Genomic DNA, 22,052 nt, shown 5'->3' with positions numbered 1-22,052 from the left:
CTGATGTTTCCAGATTAATCTCAGTGTTTGTATATATATAGAATATACAAGAAGAAATTGAAATTGTATGAATTTCTAAATGTCTTTTGTGCTCCACAGTCACTTAGACATAATGAGTCAATGATGACAGAATGCTGCTCTTCCTTTAAACATCTTCAGTCTTTTCAAACATGAGGTAATTAGGGCCTGAGGACCAATGGTGTGAGAACCCTATTGTAATTGCTCGGTCTATATTCTTCTTCTCCGAAATTAATCGCATTTTTGAGGGACTAAACATGCTTGAAAACTCATGAAACTTTGCACACACGTCAGAAGTGGTGAAAATTTACATCTGATATGGGTTTCAGAATTAAGTGTGGCAAAATGGCTTGATAGCACCACCAACAAAATTTAAATTAAGCACCCTTTGCACTACATTTCACGTACACCATGAAATTCGGTAGACACATGTCAGCACAAAACCTACAAAAAAGTCCCTGGGAGCAAAATCTGAAAATATAATATTTTTAATTTTTTCTGTAAACTTTTTGCAGTTTTTGCCATTTCCAGATGTTGTACTTTAACGAACACCTCCTAGAAATTTTATCAGACAAACATCATATTTGGTCAGTCTAATCTAAAGGCCTTTGCGATATTCAGTTGCGAAGATCTTGAGTTTTTGCCACGAAACAGTAAGTTTTTGTAACTCTGGCATACAATCTACATGCACATTTTCAGTTACAGTCATAGCGCCACCTGAAGGCAACAGAAAATTACATTTTTACACTGTGATTAACTCCTCATTGAGATTTAACCAGATCAGCATCATGTTGTCAGTCTAATCTTAAGGCCTTAGTGATGTTAAATTGCGAAGATCTTGAGTTTTCATTGAAAGTCTGATGTTTCACCATGAAAGAGGAAGCTGCTGTAACTCAGGCATACAACCTGCCCCAAACTTCACATGTTTGATAAAAGTCCTGGCCTGAAGGCATCTATATGCCAATGTTCAGTTAGTCATAGTGCCACCTGTTGGCAACAGGAAATGGCACGCTTTACACTGTAATTCACTCCCTGAAACATATTTAAATATGCCATGAAGTACCAAACATGCTAGAAACACGTTAAATCATGCAACACTTGGCTAAGTGCTAATGTAACTCCACGAAACAGGAAGTTATAGTAACTTAGGCCTACAATGTCCGATCTGCCCCAAATGACTGACGTAGTCCTCCTATTGTAATAACACAGTGGGCATTTCGAAGAAACTATTTTGCTGTATTTCTGGAGACATAAATTAATAAATACATTGTAAATATGCAAATCATTTTGAACAATTTTTATATTTTGGTCTTGCATTAAATGTACAGACAAGAAGACAATTCCCAAAAGTCTCCAGCAGAGGCCGCCATTCAGTTTCAGATTCCAGTTGCTTTACATATATTTGCACATTCGTAGTGCATTTTCAGCATTGCTGCATACAATTAAGAATAGAGCAAAACAACGTAAAGAAAGGAAGAAAAAACAGTAATATAACATAGATGGTGTTAAAGAATAGAATACATTTACAAGTTAGAGTAAATAAAAAAATAGCAGAATGATTTCTGAAGGATCATGTGACACTGAAGACTGGAGTAATGATGCTGAAAATTCAGCTTTGCCATCACAGGAATAAATTACTTTGTGAAATATATTCAAATAGAAAACAGTTATTTTAAATTGTAATAATATTTCACAATATTATTGTTTTTACTGTATTTTTAATTAACCCTTTCGAGCGTGAGTTTAAAATATTCTAACTGTCCCCCCAGAGTGAGTTTTTTAAGGCGACTGTTATTTTAGAACGTTTGCCTTTAATGTTTCCATAGCGACGCGTCATGCGTGTCACGAGCGCTGAGCGCAGCCACAATAACACTGTATGACAGGTGGATCGCTATTATTTTGTTTTTCCTTGTTTATTTAAAATATTCACAAACTGGCTTACCATGTTATCAACTATCTGATATTCCGATCCACAAATATGTGTAAGTGAGTGTGTTTTGTCGTTTAAAAGCCTTTATAAATGATCTTTATCTTGATCTATAATGCGAGATGGGCGCCGCCATCTTAGTTTGCCCCGCAGTTCGCAGAGTCCTGTCAGTCGGATTTACAGCAGGTGAATTCATCATTTTCTCCCAAAATATATGCAAGTAAGTGGCTGGTGAACTGGAAGAATAATAGAGTAAACTTTGTAGTTACTTGGGCCCATTATGTGTGTCTGATATGAATAAATGTCGGCAAATTGTAAACGAATGGATTGTTATTGCTCCTTCCACTGATGTCTGACATCAGTGTGTATTTTATAAACTCTAAATATATTGTTTTAATGGTGCTTATGCGTATTTAAATGTCTGAAACCTTAAAAGAAACGTTATGTGGCTGAAAACACTGCATAGCTGCAATATATGACAAGAGCTGCGCGCGTCCGTCTCACAGCCAAAGCGCGAAAGCGCAGTTTGAATATGGCAGTTATGTGACGTCGCTGAACGTTCGAAATCCCATATGTGGGACCGTACGCCCAGGGGCACTGGAATAAAAATCCCATATGTGGGACCGTACCGCTCAAAGGGTTAAATAAATGTAGCCTTGGTGAGCAGACGAAACTTCTTTTAAAAACATTAAAAATCTTAGTGGTTCCAAACTTTTGGTCTGTACTGTATATTTAAAAAAAAAAAAAAAAAAAAAAAAAAAAAAAAAAAAATTATAATGGTAGATTTGTTTTAATGGATAGAGACAAAATATCAAACATAAAATCCAGGTGGAAAAAAAAACATGATATAAAGGTTATAAATTTATTTGTGTTTTAGTGAGTGAAATAAGTATTTGATCCCCAAGCAAAACATGACTTGGACTTGGTGGAGAAACCCTTGTTGGCGAGCACAGAGATAAGATGTTTCTTGTAGTTGGTCACCAGGTTTGCACACATCTCAGGGGGGATTTTGGTCCACTCCTCTTTACAGATCCTCTCTAAATCCTTAAGGTTTCTTGGCTGTTGCTTGGCAACTTGAAGTTTCAGCTCCCTCCACAGATTTTCTATAGGATTAAGATCTGGAGACTGGCTAGGCCACTCCATGACCTCAATGTGCTTCTTCTTGAGCCACTCCTTTGTTGCCTTGGCGGAATGTTTTGGGTCATTGTCATGCTGGAAGACCCATCCATGACCCATCTTCAGTGTTCTGGCTGAGGGAAGGAGGTTCTCGTCCAAGATTTTACGGTAGGCTACATGGCTCCACCCATCGGCCCTTCAACGCGATGATGTCGTCCTGTACCCTTAGCAGAGAAACGGCCCCAAAGCATAATGTTTCCACCTCATGCTTGACTGTAGGGATGGTGTTCTTGGGGTCATAGTCATGTCTCTCCCTCCAAATACGGCGAGTTGATGCAAAGAGCTCAATTTTGGTCTCATCTGACCACAGTACTTTCTCCCAAGCCTTCTCTGAATCATTTAGATCAGTGGTTCCCAGACCTGCCCTGAAGGACCCCCAGCACTGCATATTTTGGATGTCTCTCTCATTTAACACATCTGATTCAACTCATCAGCTCATTAGTAAAGACTACAAGACCTGAAGTAGGTGTGTCAAATAAGGGTGACATACAAAATGTGCAGTGCTCAGGACCAGTTTGGGAACCACTGATTTAGATGTTCATTGGCAAACTTCAGGCAGACATGTACATGCCCCTTTTTTAGCAAGGGGACCTTGCGGGCACTGCAGGATTTCAATCCATTGTGGCATAGTGTGTTACCAAAGGTTTTCTTGGTGAAGGTGGTCCCAAATGCCTTGAGATCATTTACAAGCTCCCATGTAGTTCTGGGCTGATCCCTCACCTTTCTCATCATCATCCTTACCTCATGAGGCGAGATCTTGCATGGAGCTCCAGACAGAGGGCGACTGATGGTTATTTTGTATTTCTTCAATTTCTGAATAATCACAACAGACAACCTTCTTACCAGGCTTCTTGCTGATGGTCTTGTAGCCCATTCCAGCCTTGTGCAGGATATGGGCAAACTTACAAAATCAGCAGGGCATCAAATAATAATTTTCCCCACTGTGTGTCCTGAAATTAAGTTTTCATGTTTTAAGGTACTCTTTTATAAGGTTTCATATTTGTATCTTCAGATCAGCACCATCAGATATTTAACACATTTTATTTGAAGATGGACTCAACTGTATCAGTAAAAAGGAGCATTTATATTAATCTAATGTGTGCTGAAATTTGTATTTTGAACTTGACTAATTCATTCTATTCTTATGGTTTAACATACCTAGTTTTACCATGGTGTTAACATTTAACTTGTCTTATTATTATTATTATTATTATTATTATTATTACCAAAATCATAATATCATGGTGTTTTAGGCACCTTTAAGTACCATAGTGTTGTGTAAGAATATGGTAATCATACAGTTCTGTGATATATATTGAGGTATTACCGTCTGATGTACCACAGTAAAATCAAAGAAAAATTTGTAATTGAAATAGTAGAAACAACCTTAATACAGTTTGTCAAGGTTATCATGTGGTTTATTTTTATATAAAAAAATTACAGGCAATTTCACATTGTCAGGTAGAAATGGGGAAAATTGCATGAATAATTATGAAAAGTAAAAAAAAAAAAAAAATGTTATTATTTGTTAAACAAGCATATTTTTACATTATAGTTTGCAATTATAGCTAGAAATGATATTTTAAGAATGAAAAGCAAATATATAAAATAGCAAAACGTTTTTAGATTTTTAATTTAGCAATCATTATTTTCATTGTGTATTTCATATTAGGGATGTAAATTCATTTATTGTAATTCACAGGTGTGATGATCAGTGGAGTTGAGTTTTTACCTTCATTATTAGGCTCTGGGCTAAAAAATGGATAAAGATTCCCAGTGAAATACTGACCAGTGTAAGAGTAGACATGAGATCTGGTCTCCACATCATAAAAGGAGACCAGACCCTCCTCATAATCCACAAACACACCGACCTGCTGCGGCTTCACTCTCAGACACAGATAGACAGAGGGATCATCACAGGCCCAATATTCATTCCCATTGCTCAGAGCCACAGTCCAGAATCCAACACTGGGTCTCAGTGTGATCTTTCCCTTCCTGTTAATGTATTCTCTGGCCACTCCTAAAGCCCAGTGAGTCTTTCCCTTCACCTGCACCTCAAAATAAAATCTCCCTGAGGAGAATCCCTCCTTTCCCAGGACACCTACACATGGATCAAATCTCTCTAGTTTGTTTGGGAGTTTCTGCTCAATGTGTTCATGTCTCACTTGTTTTCCATTATCAGACAGGATGAGTTGAGGATGAGCTGTATCAGGATCCAGAGTCACATCCACTGAGAATACAGAGAATATGAAATCACAAATTCACAATACAGATACTTTGTGATGTTTTAATATTTAATCCATTATTTCCCACTTGGCGGGGAAGGTTTCTTGCGCATTCCGTCTTTTTCAGCGTGGCAAAGTAGTTTAATTCCAAATATTCCTTTATCTGACTCCATGTTATTATGACCTCGAATTTAGTTTAGAATGTCAATTGATTATTGGTCATTTTGTATAATAATTTAGCTTTACATTTGAATATTCTATTTAACTCTTTACTCTTATTATACTCGTTCATTCGGTTCTCAGTGTCGCACAGGGTCCTCGCACTGGCCATTCATTAATATGCGGGCCCACGATCACAAACTCGTCAGTCTTGGTCACTAGACAGAGGTAATTGACTATACTAATAGAGTGCCGCTCTCATGCTTGCTTTCTCTAAAAGTATTTGTGTAGTCCCCATAGATCTGTATACACTTGAATTAAAGTAACACTAACTCTAGTCAGAGGTCATAACCACTACTACAGGTAAGCCGACCAATATTACTTCTCTTATAGTAGCTTTGGTTTGGTTATGCCATGATTTCTCATGTACACTTAGCTAGAGTAACATTACAATAAACAGAGGTAAGGCTCACCCTATTTAGGTTGGTCGATTAGATGTCCTAAACGGAATTCCCTTTTAGCCTTTACAGTCTAAGTACACTTGAACTAATGCCAAGCGTTAGTTGGAGCTCTAAAATCACAGTTAGTGTGCCCTATGCTCCACTCAACTGGACTTTAGTCCGTTACTAACCTGACGCAGATTTGCGGTAACAATGGATACATCGTAATCTACTGAAGTCAATAATTTCAGAGTAAGTCAGAATAAATCAAATGTGACAATTTATTAGTCAGGTAAATGTATCATGCCAATTACATAATCAATTCAAAGGTGATCAATACCAAACATCAAATGCTCAGAAATAGAGTAAGATGCATACCTGACATTAGGAAAATACACACTGCTGAGTGTCCTAGACACCCAGCAATGAGGGCACGTCTGAATACAGAAGCGCCTTGAGCCTTTTGCAACATTTCTTTAAATACTCAGACCAAGACAAAACATCCCCCAATGTGGGGCATGAACTTACAATCAGAATTTGCATTGACTAGGGTCACAGACCTCAGGGGTTCGCACCTTGCTGTGGAACAGGAGGTAATTTAGATGAAAGACCCTGGGAAAGAGGCACACCCATGGTTGCAACCAAAGTATCTCTAAAACTCTTAAAACCTTTAATACCTTTGGTTTACTTTTATGTAGACGAGACCATTGTACCAGTTGCATTGAGACATTTCAAATGATACCAAACATGACTGTTAATTCATTTGCATTGACAGAACATTATAATTTGTATATAATCTTTTTAAGTGAACTGAGTGATGGAAGAATGTGTAAAGGGAAGGAAGTGGGGGAGAAGGAGCAAATGCGAAGGAAGGACAGGATGGAAAGAAGCCTTCCCGCAACTTCACGCTGTGGGGTGTGGAGACAAATGGCTGTATGCGTTTGTGCTGTCCATATCTCAGGAGATCAAAGTATCTGAGGATCTGTTGATCTTACACGAGTTTATTTTCGCCCACTTGATGCAAACCTTGAGCATAATACCTATAGGTTTCTGACGAACAAAACGGTAATGTAGGCTACATATACATTTCCTTGCTTTGTTCTTAACCTGATGAATTAATTATCTCTTACATCGAGCAATGCTGCTGAATAAATAAATATAAACACATTATTGCGGTTACAGCAAATACACAAGGATTGTCTCCGTCCTGTTGCATATTTCCCGACATTATAGCTGTTCTTTGTGTGCTCGTAATTACAATGCGCGGTGAGCATTTTTCAGTTCAATCATAGAATAATCAATTCTGTCAAACTTCCAATAGACAATTCCTAGACCTACAGACAGTTCTGTAATAACTACTGGCACTAGACCTATATTTTTTTTTACCAGTAGCATATATATTCTTCTTTTTTTATTGGCCTACGCACTTTAATAGATTCAATTAAAAAAATAAAGCCTTTCTTTCGGTTGGAAAAATTATATCTTAATATTGATCAATGTTTTCAACAACACACACACACACACATATATATATATATATATATCAGAGGTTGCGTTAGACTGTAACTTTGACGGACAAGGTCGTAAAAAATCCGTCATAATCTATTATTACCCGTCATTTTAATTTTCATCTTTTAATTATAATAATTGCTTTTATTTTTGTTCACATTTGAATTGGTAATATTTCCTCCATAGTGAGAGCGCCTCTCTGAAGATTCTCGCTCAGTCCGCTCGTTCAACTCAGAATAGCCCTTTGTGACGTGCTGGATCGAGAGAGAAAAAAAAAAAATTATATAGGCTATATATATATGTGTGTGTGTGTGTGTGTGTGTGTGTGTGTGTGTGTGTGTGTGTTGTTGAAACATTGATCAATATTAAGATATAATTTTTCCAAACCGAAAGAAAGGCTTTATTTTTTTAATTGAATCTATTAAAGTGCATTGGCCAATAAAAAAAAGAAGAATATGCTACTGGTAAAAAAAATATAGGCCTAGTGCCAGTAGTTATTACAGAACTGTCTGTAGGTCTAGGAATTGTCTAATGGAAGTTTGACAGAATTGATTATTCTATGATTGAACTGAAAAAATGCTCACCGCGCTGCTAGAAATTGTAATTACGAGCACACAAAGAACAGCTATAATGTCGGGAAATATGCAACAGGATCGAGACAATCCTTGTGTATTTGCTGTAACCGCAATAATTTGTTTATATTTATTTATTCAGCAGCATTGCTCGATGTAAGAGATAAATTAATTCATCAGGTTAAGAACAAAGCAAGGAAATGTATATGTAGCCTACATTACCGTTTTGTTCGTCAGAAACCTATAGGTATTATGCTCAAGGTTTGCATCAAGTGGGCGAAAATAAACTCGCTTGTGTAGGAAATATTTTTAATCAACAATAAACCCGACCCAAAGCCATTGCACACAACAATAAGAAACCTATATTTAGCTGTTGCGTGTAGGCTATTAAAGCATGTGCCAGGTCGCCTGTTAAAAAGCATTATGAATAAAGCATTTCCTGTTGGTTAAGTTGTCAGCAACATACAGTTGTAGATATTTAAAAGACCAAACAGAATAATACAAAAACGAAAAGGAGAGAGAGAGAGAGAGAGAGAGAGAGACCTCGAACTCCTGTCACGAAATAAAGAGTAGACTACTGACTAGTGAACAAACGATAGCTCTGTGGTTTTCACAAACAATAACGTACACAAAAGATTATAAAATAGTTTTACTTAGGCATATATGATTAAGGAAAAGGCACATACACACATGCCCAATGAAAAAATACAAATATCACACGATGAAAGTCCAAATATCAGTTGCAATAGCGTTAAAAGACAGGACTCTTGAGGTGGATCGACATTCTACTACACAGGTCTTACCGTCTTTTAATGGGGCTGGGCTGTGTAGTAAAAGGAGGGGCTGGTTTGAATATTATAGAAAACGCCGCTTTTTACGCCGTCTTTGACAGACTGAAGCGCCGTAACTGACGGCGTAATATGGAACGCCAAACGGCGAAATGAACGGCGTTTTGGGTCGGATCAAAACCGCCGATATTAACGGCGTTTCTGCGGTGAAAACGCCGTAATTTACGGCGCTTGTACTACATAACGCCGTATTTTGCGCCGTCTTTTCGTCTAAAACGCCGCAAATAACGGCGTTTTCTGGGCACCAGGCGTTTGGTTACTGGCGTATTTTGACCCATTTGGCGTTCCATACCAGAACTGCAACTGATAGAATGTGCTTCAAAGGCAGATAGTGGAGACAACGACGGACATTGGTGTTCGACAAAAAACATAGGGAAGTTAATTCGGGATTTTTACATGGGTGATGATGATGAGAGAAAAACACTGACATTCTGCATTCAAACGGCAATAAAATCAATCGACTCGTCCCTGTAAATGTTGAAAACACCTTTCGTTTCCATGAGAAACAATTACCATCCGAATAGGACTTAACTCGTTATATATAAGAATAATGACTTGCTGCAGTTGCTATCTCACCTTCTTCAACGTGTAAAGCACGCAGATCGGCGACGGTGTCGGTGGGTGAAGATAATTGTGAGCTGCCGCTGCACGCGGGGTCTTCTGGCTCGGATGTTTTATGTGAACCGTAGTAGTTAGTTTTGGAATTTTTGCTGTAAGATTAGCATCCCTTTTCTCCCTTTCAAGCTTATTTTTCCTCTTTTTTTTTTGCGCATCACTTTTTTAATCATTTTGAACACCAGCGAGGCTGAACAAGCAAAAAAGGCCAATTTCCCATTTTCTAGTCTACATCTACATGCGATAGCATAACGCAAAGAGGCGTTTTCCGATGTCATTTTGATTGGACGGTGATTTATCAGTCAGGCACGTTTTCCAATCAATTTTTCTTGTTATTTTATTAGACACAAATCAACCACCTATGACTTGTCAATCTCATGTCCTCCAGCCAATCACGGGCCCCCTTTACCCGCGGGCCCTGGGGCTTCAGCCCCACCTAGCCCTTATGTTAATCCGGCCCTGATCAGAACTTCAATGTTTCAACCACATAATGTTTATCTGAGGTTTCAGACATGTCTGTCTGTAGTTCTTTATTTCCTGTTTCTTTAGCCTTTATGCCGTGTGAAAAAATTACAAAAACGCCAAACTTTGCTTTGAAACCAAACAAATCACATAATTTTAATAGCCTATTCTGATACCTTTTGAGTGCAGTAAACAACTAAAGTAGTTGAGTATTTGACATGCCTGATTCATGAACTTAGCCTATTCCAGTTCAACATGAACTCTACTAAACCAGATCACTTCCATTCAGAAACCTGTTCAAGCTCAATCTCTCTTATATTTCTATCATTACCTGTGAGGATCAGATGTGTCCACAAGACTCTTTGAACGGCTCAATAAATATTCTGTTGTTTAAAGAGGTTGATCGTTTCAGGCGTCCATATTGTTGTTGGTCAAGTTAGTTTCATTTTCTCTGAACTACAGTGATGTCAGAGCTCCTCCTGTATTTACACTTTCACTTAAATTTGTTCTCTGTATTCAGTGTGTCTAGTTCATGTGTGTCTGTAATTTGGAACCTGATGTTTCTATCAGGTCACAAAGAAGAAAAAAATAGCAGACTTACAAAAGCTTGATTGTTTGGTGATTTCTGTGAAGTTTCCAGGACAAATGCTGCTCAACTTACAGATGTTTCATAGTGTCATAAGGATTGTTAGTCAATATGACATTTTATGGGGCAGTCTGTTGCTCTTGTAAAAGAAGGGCACACTCATGCTCTGAGAAACACTATGAAACACAAGATCCAAGTTAAAAGGTTTATAACATCTCAAACACAAAAAATGGCAGCAGTAAAACGAGTTTCTCGATATGAAGATTATCTCAATGTTTGTTTGAACAACTAGTATTAATAGATTTAATAACATCAAGATGCTTACTGCCCAAATGATTTTTAATTCAATCATTTAATTTTTTAATCTGGCCACCAAAGAACAAATCATTTTCTTATTTCAGTTTTATTCAAAACAAGATGGTAAAAAAAAAAAAAAATGACATGACCAACTTTTTACATTAGCTACACAAGTTTAACAAAACAAAAGTGATGGATATCCAAAAGCAGGAGGGAAAGGTTTGGATCCACTGATACATCATAAATAAAAAGATTCCAGCATTATGAGCAGTTCTGGAACATGTTTGAAATACATATCATGCAATAACCAGGATCTGAATCCATCAGAGACTAAAAATCACTTGAGAGCTTCACTACGGTCAGGAAAGAAGCAAACACAAGAGTGGAGAAATACTGGGGAAGATCCAGACGTTCTGGAACTGGAGAGAATCAGGACTGACTGAAGAGGTTTGTGTGAATGTCTGTGAGTGAAACTGAGGAGATCTGTTAGGCCGAGTAATCCTGCAGAATCAACACAAATCAAACTATTACACAGAGAAAAACACTGTGGATAAAGAGATGAGCTAATATGAGTGAGAGCTTTGACAATTTAAATTTACATTAAATTATTTTATTAACAAAAGGTTTAAACAGGATAACATCAGAATATGCAAATACTGTCATCACTGATTGGTCTGTAGTGACATCATCTGACACATTCAAACTTCAACAATATATTTAACAGCAAAAAAATAAATAAAAAAAATACATGTGTACAAGAAAAATACATCTGAACTTACCGCTCTGGGTTTCTTGTTCATCTTCATGTCAAATCTGTAAGGAGAAAACAAATGAACCCCATCATGGTCAGATAAACTAATGAACCCGTTTAAAACTCTGCATGCAACTAACTAAAAAACCCAACATGTCTATGAACTCCACAAGCATGCAGCTGAAAAATAAATACAAAACCAAATCAAAACTGCAGCAACATCTGCCAATGATGAGGTAGAAGCAAGCAGCACAGCATTCATCCACACGAAGTGGACGGCCCTACTCAGCTAACGGACAGAAGACACGGGAGTGAGAAACAGGAAGTAAAATTGAGACTTACTCAAAGTCATAATCAAACATGCCAGAGGGGCTGAAGGGGGCAGCGTTAGGAAGGAAGAGAGCATCAGAGGTTAGTGCACTAGACCGACCAGCACATCAATCCCACAGTGGACTAGATAGGGTGTCGCACTTGGGTTTATATATAGACACTAAAACATCCTCTATAGGGCCAATATCAGACCCTAACTAGTGCTCATCTTATTTAATGGGAAACGATCCTGGATGCAAACTTCATCTGCTCCAAAGCAAACCACACATGACAAAATCATGATTCAACATCATTTTTTGTGGCTTAATGACAGGATTATATTGGCAAATGGAGTTTATTTTGTACAACAATAAAGGAAAAATGTTGTGCATTTCCTTAAAAAAAAGCTACAGGCCAACTGACAAGATTTACTTATGAAAGTCACATTTGAGGCTAATTTTAGACACTGTTAATATCAAAACTTCCAATCCATAGTAATTTTCCATAAATCATCAATAAATACAGTAAGAAAATGAGCTGTAAATATACTCTTCACTGTGAGATGTTGAAAACTACCTTCTCAAAATCTTCCTTCTCTCTATCTAATACAAACACAGACATCTGGCAGTTTCATTTGAGTGTTTTATTCTCTAATCAAACGGGCCTCTTATAGGTCTGAACTGGACCAAAACAACATTAGATAAACATTAGGACAGAGTAAGAGACTTTAAATCAAATCCACAAGAGATGAAAGAACAAAGATACAGAGCAAACTCAACTGAGCAGGAGCTACAGCATTATGAAAATCTGAAGTAAACCCCTCCCATTTGGAAAAAGAGGCAATGGTTATCATAATCATCTATGAATATGTTAATTTATAACCCCTCCCACATCCAATCAGATGTGTCCACAGGAGATTACATTAAACATTTCACAGCCTCTTCTGAAATAGCACTGGATCAGCTGGAATGAGGTCATAAATAAATAACTATCTTATATCCTGGACCCCAAGGGCATGCTGGAGATCAGGTACCTGTGTCTGTTCTTGTTCTTGCGTTTCTTGTGGCTGTTGTGGTGGCTTCCAGAGGAAGAGGAAGCAGCTTTCTGGGGTTTCAGGTCCTGTAGGGCTCCGTCTGCCTCCTCTGTGTCTTCCTGGCTGGGTTCGTTTTCCTGGTTCTGGAGGTCCGGGGACGTGTCGCTCTCTGTTCCACTGCCTGGCTCACCTATAAGAGCAGAGGAAAAAGAAAGTTTACAAACATAAAGTGATTAACATATCAGGCCACTAAATACACTGAATCAAAGTAACTTACAAATCAAGATGGTTACAACTACACATCCCACCCTAAGACAGCTTTCATATTGGGAGATATTTGCATGCATTAAGGAGCTGCTTTCAAAACGTGTGGTATTAAAATTGCGTTTAAATGTGTGCTCGTATTTTACTTTCGATTTTGCGATCACTCATACTCTGTGAAAAGGAAGCGGCAGTGCTGAGTGCACATTCTACAAGATAAGACATTTATCAGAAGCTTAGTCTCTGCTGTGCAATGAATCCTCCGCCATGGTCTTGTCAGTGACCTCGTCACTTTTGTCACATGATCAGAGACCTCTGACTGCTCCTGCACTATGTACAACACTGCAGCTCATGTTGGATGGTTATCCAACTGAATTAAATGGTATTAATCTCTATAAAAAGCAAAACGACAGGGGAGGTGTAATGTAAATGTAGCATATTCTATCCTAATTTCACGCTCATACTCTGTCATGGCAATATCGCAAGAATCTTGTCACACACCTAATACACTATATAACTTTTTTTTTAATCCTTCTTCCAAAACATGTTTTTGTCTTACCCTGATTCACTATGGTAAGCCTATTATAAGCGTTTACATTTTAGACCTGAAGGGATTTTTTTTCATGGGAAACTGAGTGCATACATCACTCGCCATGTGTGTTTTGTCATATCTGTAAATAGAGAAAAGTTGCTCCGGCTGCTTTGACACGTGTCTAGTCTGGGAGTGGCATAGGTTAGTTAAAAAGACAATGGTTGATATGGAGCAGCTAAATCTCAAACCTCGGAATATCTGCTGACAAAAAAGAAAACTCAACAGAGCTCGTAATAAAACAAGAATCAACATTAGCTTGGATTTTTCGAAGATGACAAGAACTGAGGGATTTGAAATGTTGTAAAAGCGATGTGAAGATGATGTTTTTATTACTCAACAGGTGAGTAAGGTATTTTATTGAACAGATAAATTGCAATATGTAGCTCTAACAGAGTTCATTGTAAAGCATTATCTATTGTGAAGGGTCATTTCAATATGGTTGTTGTAGCGCTGTGCTGGAATTCATTATCAAGGAAGTACTGTGTCTTAATGGGTAAAGCTACAGTAATGTCTTCAGCTGGTCAGCTTCAGATCTTTCCATCAAAACTGGTTATATCTTTTAAGACTAGTAGTAAATGTTTTGTGAGCAGAAGGATAACCGTATTCATCGCACAGTCATGCATAGCCGAAGCACAACCAAAACAATGTTCCTCTGCAAAATGCATGCAGTTTTGTCTTTTAACTGCTAGAAGGTTGAAAGCTATATAGTGTACATTTAGGTGTGTCTGACTTGAAGCGGTGCCGAGCAGACCAATCGGTGAATTACATCAAAATACCGCGAGAGTGAGATTCAAAAGCATGCTCTCTAAACACTCTTTGATGTCATACACCGATCGGTCTGTGCAGCACTGCTTTAAGTTGAACACACCTTTTAACTTTGTGAGCTGCCAACCTAGACAGCATTTGTGGACTTCACATGCATGTCTGAATATTCCTTTGACGATACTTATGTTCACTGCCAATACCCAAAAATGCTGCCTAGGTATAAATCTCTTTTAAATTTTGAATGTTCAGGTGAGCCTATGATGGAGGGGAAGTTTTAAAACACAGCTTATTTTTTTACAATAAATGAAGATACATGATTGATTAAAAGTTCTTGCAGACACAAGGAGCTACTTACGTTTTTCATTCATATGATCAGGAATCCCTCCAAGAGCACAAACAGCCTGCCAGACAATCCACACACACACAAAAATGATTTAGATAATTTTCTTAATTATTGTTTAATTTCTTTGTTATTATTTCCTAATATATATTTCTGAAATACCCACCGCCACTGATGTGACAGAGGACTTGCTGAAAAGACGTTCTGCTTCCTTGAACTTCCTGTTCCTCCGATCAGTCTTGCTGTTGGAATTCCTAAAGCAGAAGAAAGTTGATGCTGACCTGAACACCTTTCAGATTTATACATCGTTAAACCACATGAAGTCTCTTCACACTCACTTTTGATTGGTCAGATATCGGTCCCATCCTCGAATGATGTTTCCGTACATCTGAGTGTCCTCCAGGTAACTGCCTTCAAATGCATAGATCTGTCTTTCTAGATTCACCAGAGTCTCCTGATAAACAATGTGTGCAAAATGTGTAAAATTTATATACATTATATAATATATATATATATTATATATATACACATATATAGATATAGATAGATATATAACACACTGTTCATAGTGTTTATTTTAGCTTAATGCTAAAAACAAGATTTAAAATTGACGTTAAAAAATAATTTTAGCTGCAGCTGTCAATCACACATGACCTACATATGATGACATCCTAATAATATTAATTTCACTGTGCAGTTCTACTTTCTTCACTTGTTATTTTCTCAAACTGCACAAACTTCAATCTGTGCACAAGTGGCATGCTTGAATGCCGTGTATGTTGTGCATCAGTAGGCGCCACAACAAAAGCGGCTAACAGTTAGCATGTTAACAATGATATGCAAGATATACAGCAGTAATTGGAAAAGTCACTCTGATATATGTAGTACAAATAGTATAATCTAAGACTATCTGATTATTAAATACAAACACACATGCATTCATTTTAAATAATGTATCTGTACAAATTTATTTCAGTCTCGCATTAGCATGCTAACGTAGATACGGGTATTCCAGTCTATATACGCATTATTTGGTGCCGGATCAAGATGGTTTCTTGGACTTTTGGATGTTTAGAAACGTGTATAATTACCGCAAGCTCTTGTTTTCTCTTGACCAGCTCGGAGAGCTCGCGGCGGGTATCTGGGATCTGCGGTGGAGTCGCTTTGGCGTGCATCGCCATGATGGAACTGAACTGCTCAATGACCGAGAGTAGCTGATGCGGATCCTGCTGACTGCAGTACTGCACATGTCCTCCAGTCCGACAGGGGACGCGCTCTAGGTTTTTTATTTATTTATTTATTTTTTTAAGGTATGTGTTTAAACTTATTTACTATTGTCATCCCTCTAAATTGAACTTTTTTTTTTAGGTCTTGTGGTTTAGGAACGATCCGTTTTATGCTCGGAAATAAAATAATAAAAAATAATAATAAATCTGAGTGTCAGATTTATGACAGTGGGTGTATACAAAACACTGAAGCAGTGTTTTGAAATCAGCCATCACTAAATAAGTCGTTATTGTGTTTTTTTTTGGCGCACCAAAAATATTCTCGTCGCTTTATAATATTAATATTGAACCACTGTACTCACATGAACTGATTTAAATATGGTTTTAGTACATTTATGGATCTTGAGAGAGGAAATGTCATTGCTCCCTATGCAGGCCTCACTGAGCCATCGGATTTCAACAAAAATATCTTAATTTGTGTTCCGAAGATGAACGAAGGTCTTACAGGTGTGGAACGGCATGAGGGTGAGTAATTAATGACATTATTTTCATTTTTGGATAAAACTAACCCTTTAAATCCCTAATAATAGTGACAATTATTATATCCAAAAAATGTAACATTTATCAGATTTCATACTTCATTGAGATTACGTTTGAGGCGTTTCCATGTGACGTATCCTCTTTGACCAATGAAACACGGACACAAACGGGTAAGCCACGCCTTCGTGGGATTTGCTCTTGCGTTCTTTTTCTTTCTAGCCAATATGAAATTTCAGCCAACAATAACATGGAGCTCGAGCTCGAGCTCGCGTGTGTCCCGCACAACAAGATCTCGCGCTTTCTCCCGCTTTTTTGACTTTTCCGTCATTTTACACACACACATAGAGCCAGTAGCCACCAAGCGGCGACAGAGTGTTTGTTATAAAAGCACTTGCCTTGAGTTAACTGATATACAAACGTCCTGGAGGACAATGGAACGAAGGGAAGAACAACTATCATATTAAATAAAATATTTAAGCTAACGGGGTCATAAAATTATAGATTTTTTAATTTATAATTATTTTAATTAATTTATAATTGTTTTAGGTAGTTTTGTATATTTATGTTGTTTGTTTTTTGCGTGGTTTGCCAGTCAAACTTTTTTTCTGAACCCACAGCGTGACGTTTACATGTTGCCATGACAACAAAGAATAAATCCGACCCAAACTCTTGAGTTAGTTCACCTGCAACAGCATGAAAACAACAGGACAGGTACTTCTCTCGATGTTTAAACTGACTAGAGATTAGTAGATAAAGCCATTTTTAGGGCCCAAGCGAAAATTCGCGCAGGGCCCTCTTGTTTTTCTAAGGATTATTATTATTTATTTATTTATTTTTTTTTTTTTTTTTTTTTTTTTTTCCGTCTTCCGGGGCTTTTTGGGGGCCTTAACATGCTCAAAAACTCTTGAAAATTGGCACACACATTGGAATCCGCGGCCAACAGGGCCGGGCAGAAGCTGGTACCCGGGCGTGGCAGGGGGGCTCAACAGCGCCCCCTTGAAAAAGGTCTGAAAATTTGGTCCATATATTAAACACGCTTGCACGTATTAGTCTGAAACTCGGTACACATATAGACCTCATCGGGCCAAACAACTTTCGTGCTCTAAGTTAAACGTCACGCCAACAGGAAGTCAGCTATTAAGGGTTGTTTGAAAAACGCATGCTCTGGAATTTGATATACTCCTCCTAGACGATTAATCCGATCGCCACCAAACTCGGTCAGCATGAAGTCAAGACACTGATGATTAAAAATTGCCAGGGGATTTTTGATATCTCGAACGGTTTGTCCGTGGCGAGGCAACGAATTTATGGCGAGAAAAAGGAAACAGGAAATGTGTTATAACGTCTGCATACATATATTGATCTTTATGAAACTTCACAAGTGTGTTCGTTATAGGAGTCTGATCACATGTATGTGACTATTGTGAGTCAAAGTTATAGCGCCACCAACTGGCAGCAGGAAGTGTATCACTTTTTGAAATGTTTTGAGATCACCCTCTTATTTTTACCTGATTTGCTTCAAACTTCATCAGTGTAATGTCAATACACAGCAGATGTAGACCTATGACAGGATTTTTGATATTTGAAATATTGTTGCCATGGCAACAGGTCAAACTGTAATAATATTCTTGAGTGTTTTTGAGGCTCTTAACATGCTTCAAATTGCATGAAACTCGACACACACATCAATATTGTCAACCAGTAGACATGGACAAAGCCATAGAAATGGGCGTGGTGGAGGGGCTCAGTAGCGCCACCTTTTGACAAAAGTGGGGGGGTTTGTTTTTCCTACAGTCACCAAACTTGGTACACATATTGTTCTCATCAAGCCGGACAATTTTCTAATTTACATTCATTAGCTCCGACCAACAGGAAGTCAGCTATTTTGGTTTGAATGTTAATTTTTTGAAAAACAGGCTATGAATTTTATACTACTACTCCTACAGGGTTTATCCAATTTACACCAAGCTTTTTTTAACTTGTTGCTAACACATTGAAGTTGTTTAATTGCAAACGGATTTTGGATATCTCAAACGGTTTGGCCGTGGCGAGGCAACGAATTTATGGCAAGAAAAGGGAAACAAAGTGTTATAACTTCTGCATACATTAATTGATTTTGATGAACTTCGGCTTAGTCTTCGTTGTACAAGGCTGATCACATGGATGTGACTATTGTGATTCAAAGTCATAGCGCCACCAACTGGAAGCAGAAATGTGTCACTTTCAGCATACATTGAGATCACCCTCTTATTTTTACCTGATTTGCTTCAAAATTCATCAGAATAATGTTAAAACTTGGCACATGTAATCCTTTGAAAATGGGCAGGGAGGAGGGGCTCTATAGTGGCACCTTGTAGTGCAGTAAATGTGGAGTGAATTTGACATAGTCCTTTGATGTTTAACCGTTTTAAGTGCCTATTGCCCGCTGTGCACAGTTGCCCTGAAGCCACCGGGGTGGCGGTGCCACCGGGCTTGGGCCCGCCATCGCTGCTCGCAGCTATATTTTCTGTTTATCTTTTTCTTTCTCCCTCTACACACAGAAAACTGCCTGACAGGGAAAGGAAAGCATGGGTAAACTACACAAAGGACTGTATGTGTGTGAGTGAATTACCTCTAGTTACCTCCTTAAATTTGCTAAAGAGGTTGTAGGCCTACTGTATTTATTATTATTCCGAGTCACGTGTCTGCTTCTGTAGCTCAGGGATGTGCTTCATCCATTCCTACCAAGTACCAGACAGTCATCATCAGAAATGAAGAGAAGAAAGGCTTTTCCTCTCAGACAAAGAGGCTTCAGGATCACCTGGTGAGTTTCATAAATAATCCATCTCTCCCACATTCATTTGTTATGGCATATGGCATTCCATTAAAAGCAATTATCTATCTATCTATCTATCTATCTATCTATCTATCTATCTATCTATCTATCAGAATGAGAACCCAGGGCCTGGTTCATATATCTCACATGCATCTGTTGAAGGATCCAGTCCTTCATTCTCTAAGAGAGGAACAGGCAGCTTTGCGTCAAAAGTGAGAGCGTTATCATCACACACTTATTCTACATTAATCGGTTTCTTTTTTATAATTAATGTCTTAATATAAGTCTAAGACATTCAACATATACTCTTATTCTTTAGACATCAGGCAGTTTAATTTGAATAATTGGTTCATTCCTTGCAGCTCTTTGAAATATGATATTATGAATAATACTACTGACTGTTTTTGCATCTCAAGGCTGGTCGTGTGCCCCATAGCTTTCCGAGGTTAAGCCCAGGACCTGATGCTTATAATCTCCAGACGTCTCTGCTTCACAAGCATGATTTTAACAGAGGAGAATCCAGAACGTTCCGTCTGCCTCTTGCACTAAAGAGGGAAACGCAAAAAAGTGAACATCCTGCTCCAAATCAGTATGATGTATGTATGTAGTATCATTGATTAAAGCTTTCAGCTTTCAGTGTCACATGATCCTTCAGAAATCATTCTAATATGCTGATTGTCTGCTCAAGAATTTCTTATTATTGTCAATGTTAAAAACAGTTGTGCTGATTAATTTTTTTGTGGAAAACATGATATTTTTTAAGGATTCTATAATGAATAAAAGCATTTATTTGAAATAACTTCTTTGCAGTGACTTTTGATCAATTTAATGCATCCTTGCTATATAAAAGTATTAAATTCTTTAAAATATCTTACTGCCTCCAAACTTTTGAATGGTAATGTATTATTTATTTACTTATTAATTTGCTGTCAGGTGTCTTATAGTGTCGTGGACAGAAATTCAACTGTTTCAGCTCGCTGTGCATTTCGCTCCAGAACCAGACGTAGTGCCAGTGTCTCGGACAACTTTAAAGGACCGTCTCCCTGTGAGTAACTCACATATTTGGCCAGATTTAGATGAGAATAATGAAATGTGCAATCCAAACTGTTAAAATGATCAACACTTCAGTAATTAACTCAAAGGTAAAAACAGCATTATATTTGAAAACATATGAATATTGATGAGTGTTGTCGGCTTTTCAAGAGTGTGAATGTTTCTTTGCATGTGCATGTAATTACAGCCACAGTACAGATTGAATTATGGGTTGTATTTTAAATTAAGTAGTGAAATGAGGGGTAACACTTCAGTATGGAGAACAGTTTCTTATTAGCCTGCATATTGGCTGTTTATTACTACTTATAAAGCACATATTAATGCCTTATTCTGCATGACCATATTCTACATCCCTAAATCCTACCCAATACCTAAACTTAACAACTACCTTACAAACTATTAATAAGCAGTAAATTAGTAGTTTATTGAGGGAAAAGTCATATTTAACAGTGAATATGTGTTCCCCATACTAAAGTGTTACCAAATGAGATATAGTATTTATTGTAAATGAAGAGAAATGTCTAATGCAATTAGATATGCTCTAATCACATTAATCACAATCAAATATTGTAATGCCATTAATCTTTTCATTCATATGTTCATGTTTAAAACTATCTCCTGACAAACAAATGAAAGACATTACAGATTATGAATCTGTCCTATCTTTATCCTTGTTCTGAAGGCCACTATAAAGTGAGTGATGTTATGATCCAGAAGACTCCTCAAGTTCCTGTCTCCTGTTTTAAATCCACCACTGCCCGGATCCAGCCACCGGTGAGAAACAACATCCCCGGTCCCGGGACCTACGACCCATATCAGCCACCAGAACCCGTGAAGAGAACCGTTCTGCCGTAAGTGTTGCCAGAACTAGACTGCATTAAACTTAAACCAATAAAATACATTTTATTTCATGCTGTTAAGAGCAATAATGCACTAGTGGAACATCTACTATTATAGAATGCCTTTTTAGTCATTTAAATTTCATCAGAATAAACAGCTACTTTTGAATATATTTTATAACAGCTGCTTTTATCATTAACTAGTTTTCAAAAGCAGTATAAGGATAATCATGATACCTCAGATGTCTCATTCTTCAGTAAGGAATAATTGATGACAGGCCGTTGAATTATTCGAAAATAATGCACACCCAAGGTGGTAATTTTCTAATAACTCAATGGACCAGAGTCACTTATTCCGCTTATACTATGGTTAGTATAATATAATAATATAGCTGCTTTATGTTTGTCACATAAGATGATCAAAGTTATATCTCTGTGCAGAAGGAGACACTACTTGGGATTATCAGCGCCACCTCTGATACCCGCCAAAGACCCACCCTTCCCCGGCCCGGGACACTATGACATAGTGAACGACAATCGTCCAGCCAAACAGCTTGTGTCCAGCGCTGCCTTCCTGTCTGGGACAAGCAGGTGGATACAGGAGGCCAAAGGACAGGACATACCTGGTCCAGGTAACACCTACATCATCTCTACTTCATTGAAAAATTAGGCTTTTACTTATTTTAGCTGTACT

At 37.7% G+C, this 22,052-nt stretch overlaps 2 protein-coding genes across 3 annotated transcripts; one reads left to right on the top strand and one right to left on the bottom strand.

Moving 5' to 3' along the window:
- Nucleotides 1-10,924: 10,924 nt before the first annotated feature.
- Nucleotides 10,925-16,152, bottom strand: LOC125261950 (chromatin modification-related protein MEAF6). 2 transcript variants are annotated; one of them, XM_048180529.1, is made up of 8 exons: nucleotides 15,977-16,152; nucleotides 15,224-15,339; nucleotides 15,052-15,139; nucleotides 14,901-14,946; nucleotides 12,928-13,117; nucleotides 11,928-11,957; nucleotides 11,614-11,647; nucleotides 10,925-11,335 (listed from the first exon to the last, which is right to left on the bottom strand). In XM_048180529.1, the coding sequence occupies exons 1-8, from the start codon at nucleotides 16,064-16,066 to the stop codon at nucleotides 11,321-11,323; spliced, it is 609 nt and encodes a 202-aa protein (XP_048036486.1). In that variant the 5' UTR covers nucleotides 16,067-16,152; the 3' UTR covers nucleotides 10,925-11,320. The 2 variants fall into 2 exon arrangements, with proteins under 2 accessions (XP_048036486.1, XP_048036487.1); XM_048180530.1 differs by lacking the exon at nucleotides 11,928-11,957 and having other exon boundaries at nucleotides 15,977-16,149.
- A 650-nt stretch (nucleotides 16,153-16,802) lies between these two features.
- Nucleotides 16,803-22,037, top strand: LOC125261949 (O(6)-methylguanine-induced apoptosis 2-like). The gene is made up of 9 exons (XM_048180528.1): nucleotides 16,803-16,821; nucleotides 17,269-17,362; nucleotides 19,192-19,249; nucleotides 19,348-19,454; nucleotides 19,580-19,678; nucleotides 19,883-20,062; nucleotides 20,400-20,511; nucleotides 21,202-21,370; nucleotides 21,800-22,037. Exons 3-9 carry the CDS (start codon nucleotides 19,219-19,221, stop codon nucleotides 22,026-22,028), a joined length of 927 nt encoding a protein of 308 aa, XP_048036485.1. The 5' UTR covers nucleotides 16,803-16,821; nucleotides 17,269-17,362; nucleotides 19,192-19,218; the 3' UTR covers nucleotides 22,029-22,037.
- The last annotated feature ends 15 nt before the right edge of the window (nucleotides 22,038-22,052 follow it).

Source organism: Megalobrama amblycephala, unplaced genomic scaffold, assembly GCF_018812025.1.
Source record: "Megalobrama amblycephala isolate DHTTF-2021 unplaced genomic scaffold, ASM1881202v1 scaffold534, whole genome shotgun sequence".
NCBI lineage: Eukaryota > Metazoa > Chordata > Actinopteri > Cypriniformes > Xenocyprididae > Megalobrama > Megalobrama amblycephala.
Note: the sequence above shows the minus strand (reverse complement) of the source record. Positions and strands in the feature narration are given on the sequence as shown.

Coding starts and splice junctions, on each gene's coding strand:
- LOC125261950 (XM_048180529.1), bottom strand. CDS start 16,066: ATGGCGATGCACGCCAAAGCGACTCCACCGCAGATCCCAGATACCCGC. Junction 15,340..15,976: donor AGAGAAAACAAGAGCTTGCG/GTAATTATACAC, acceptor ATTGTTTATCAG/GAGACTCTGGTGAATCTAGA. Junction 13,118..14,900: donor TGATCATATGAATGAAAAAC/GTAAGTAGCTCC, acceptor CTGCTCTTATAG/GTGAGCCAGGCAGTGGAACA.
- LOC125261949 (XM_048180528.1), top strand. CDS start 19,219: ATGGGTAAACTACACAAAGGACTGTATGTGT. Junction 19,250..19,347: donor ACACAAAGGACTGTATGTGT/GTGAGTGAATTA, acceptor CTGCTTCTGTAG/CTCAGGGATGTGCTTCATCC. Junction 19,679..19,882: donor CAGGCAGCTTTGCGTCAAAA/GTGAGAGCGTTA, acceptor TTGCATCTCAAG/GCTGGTCGTGTGCCCCATAG.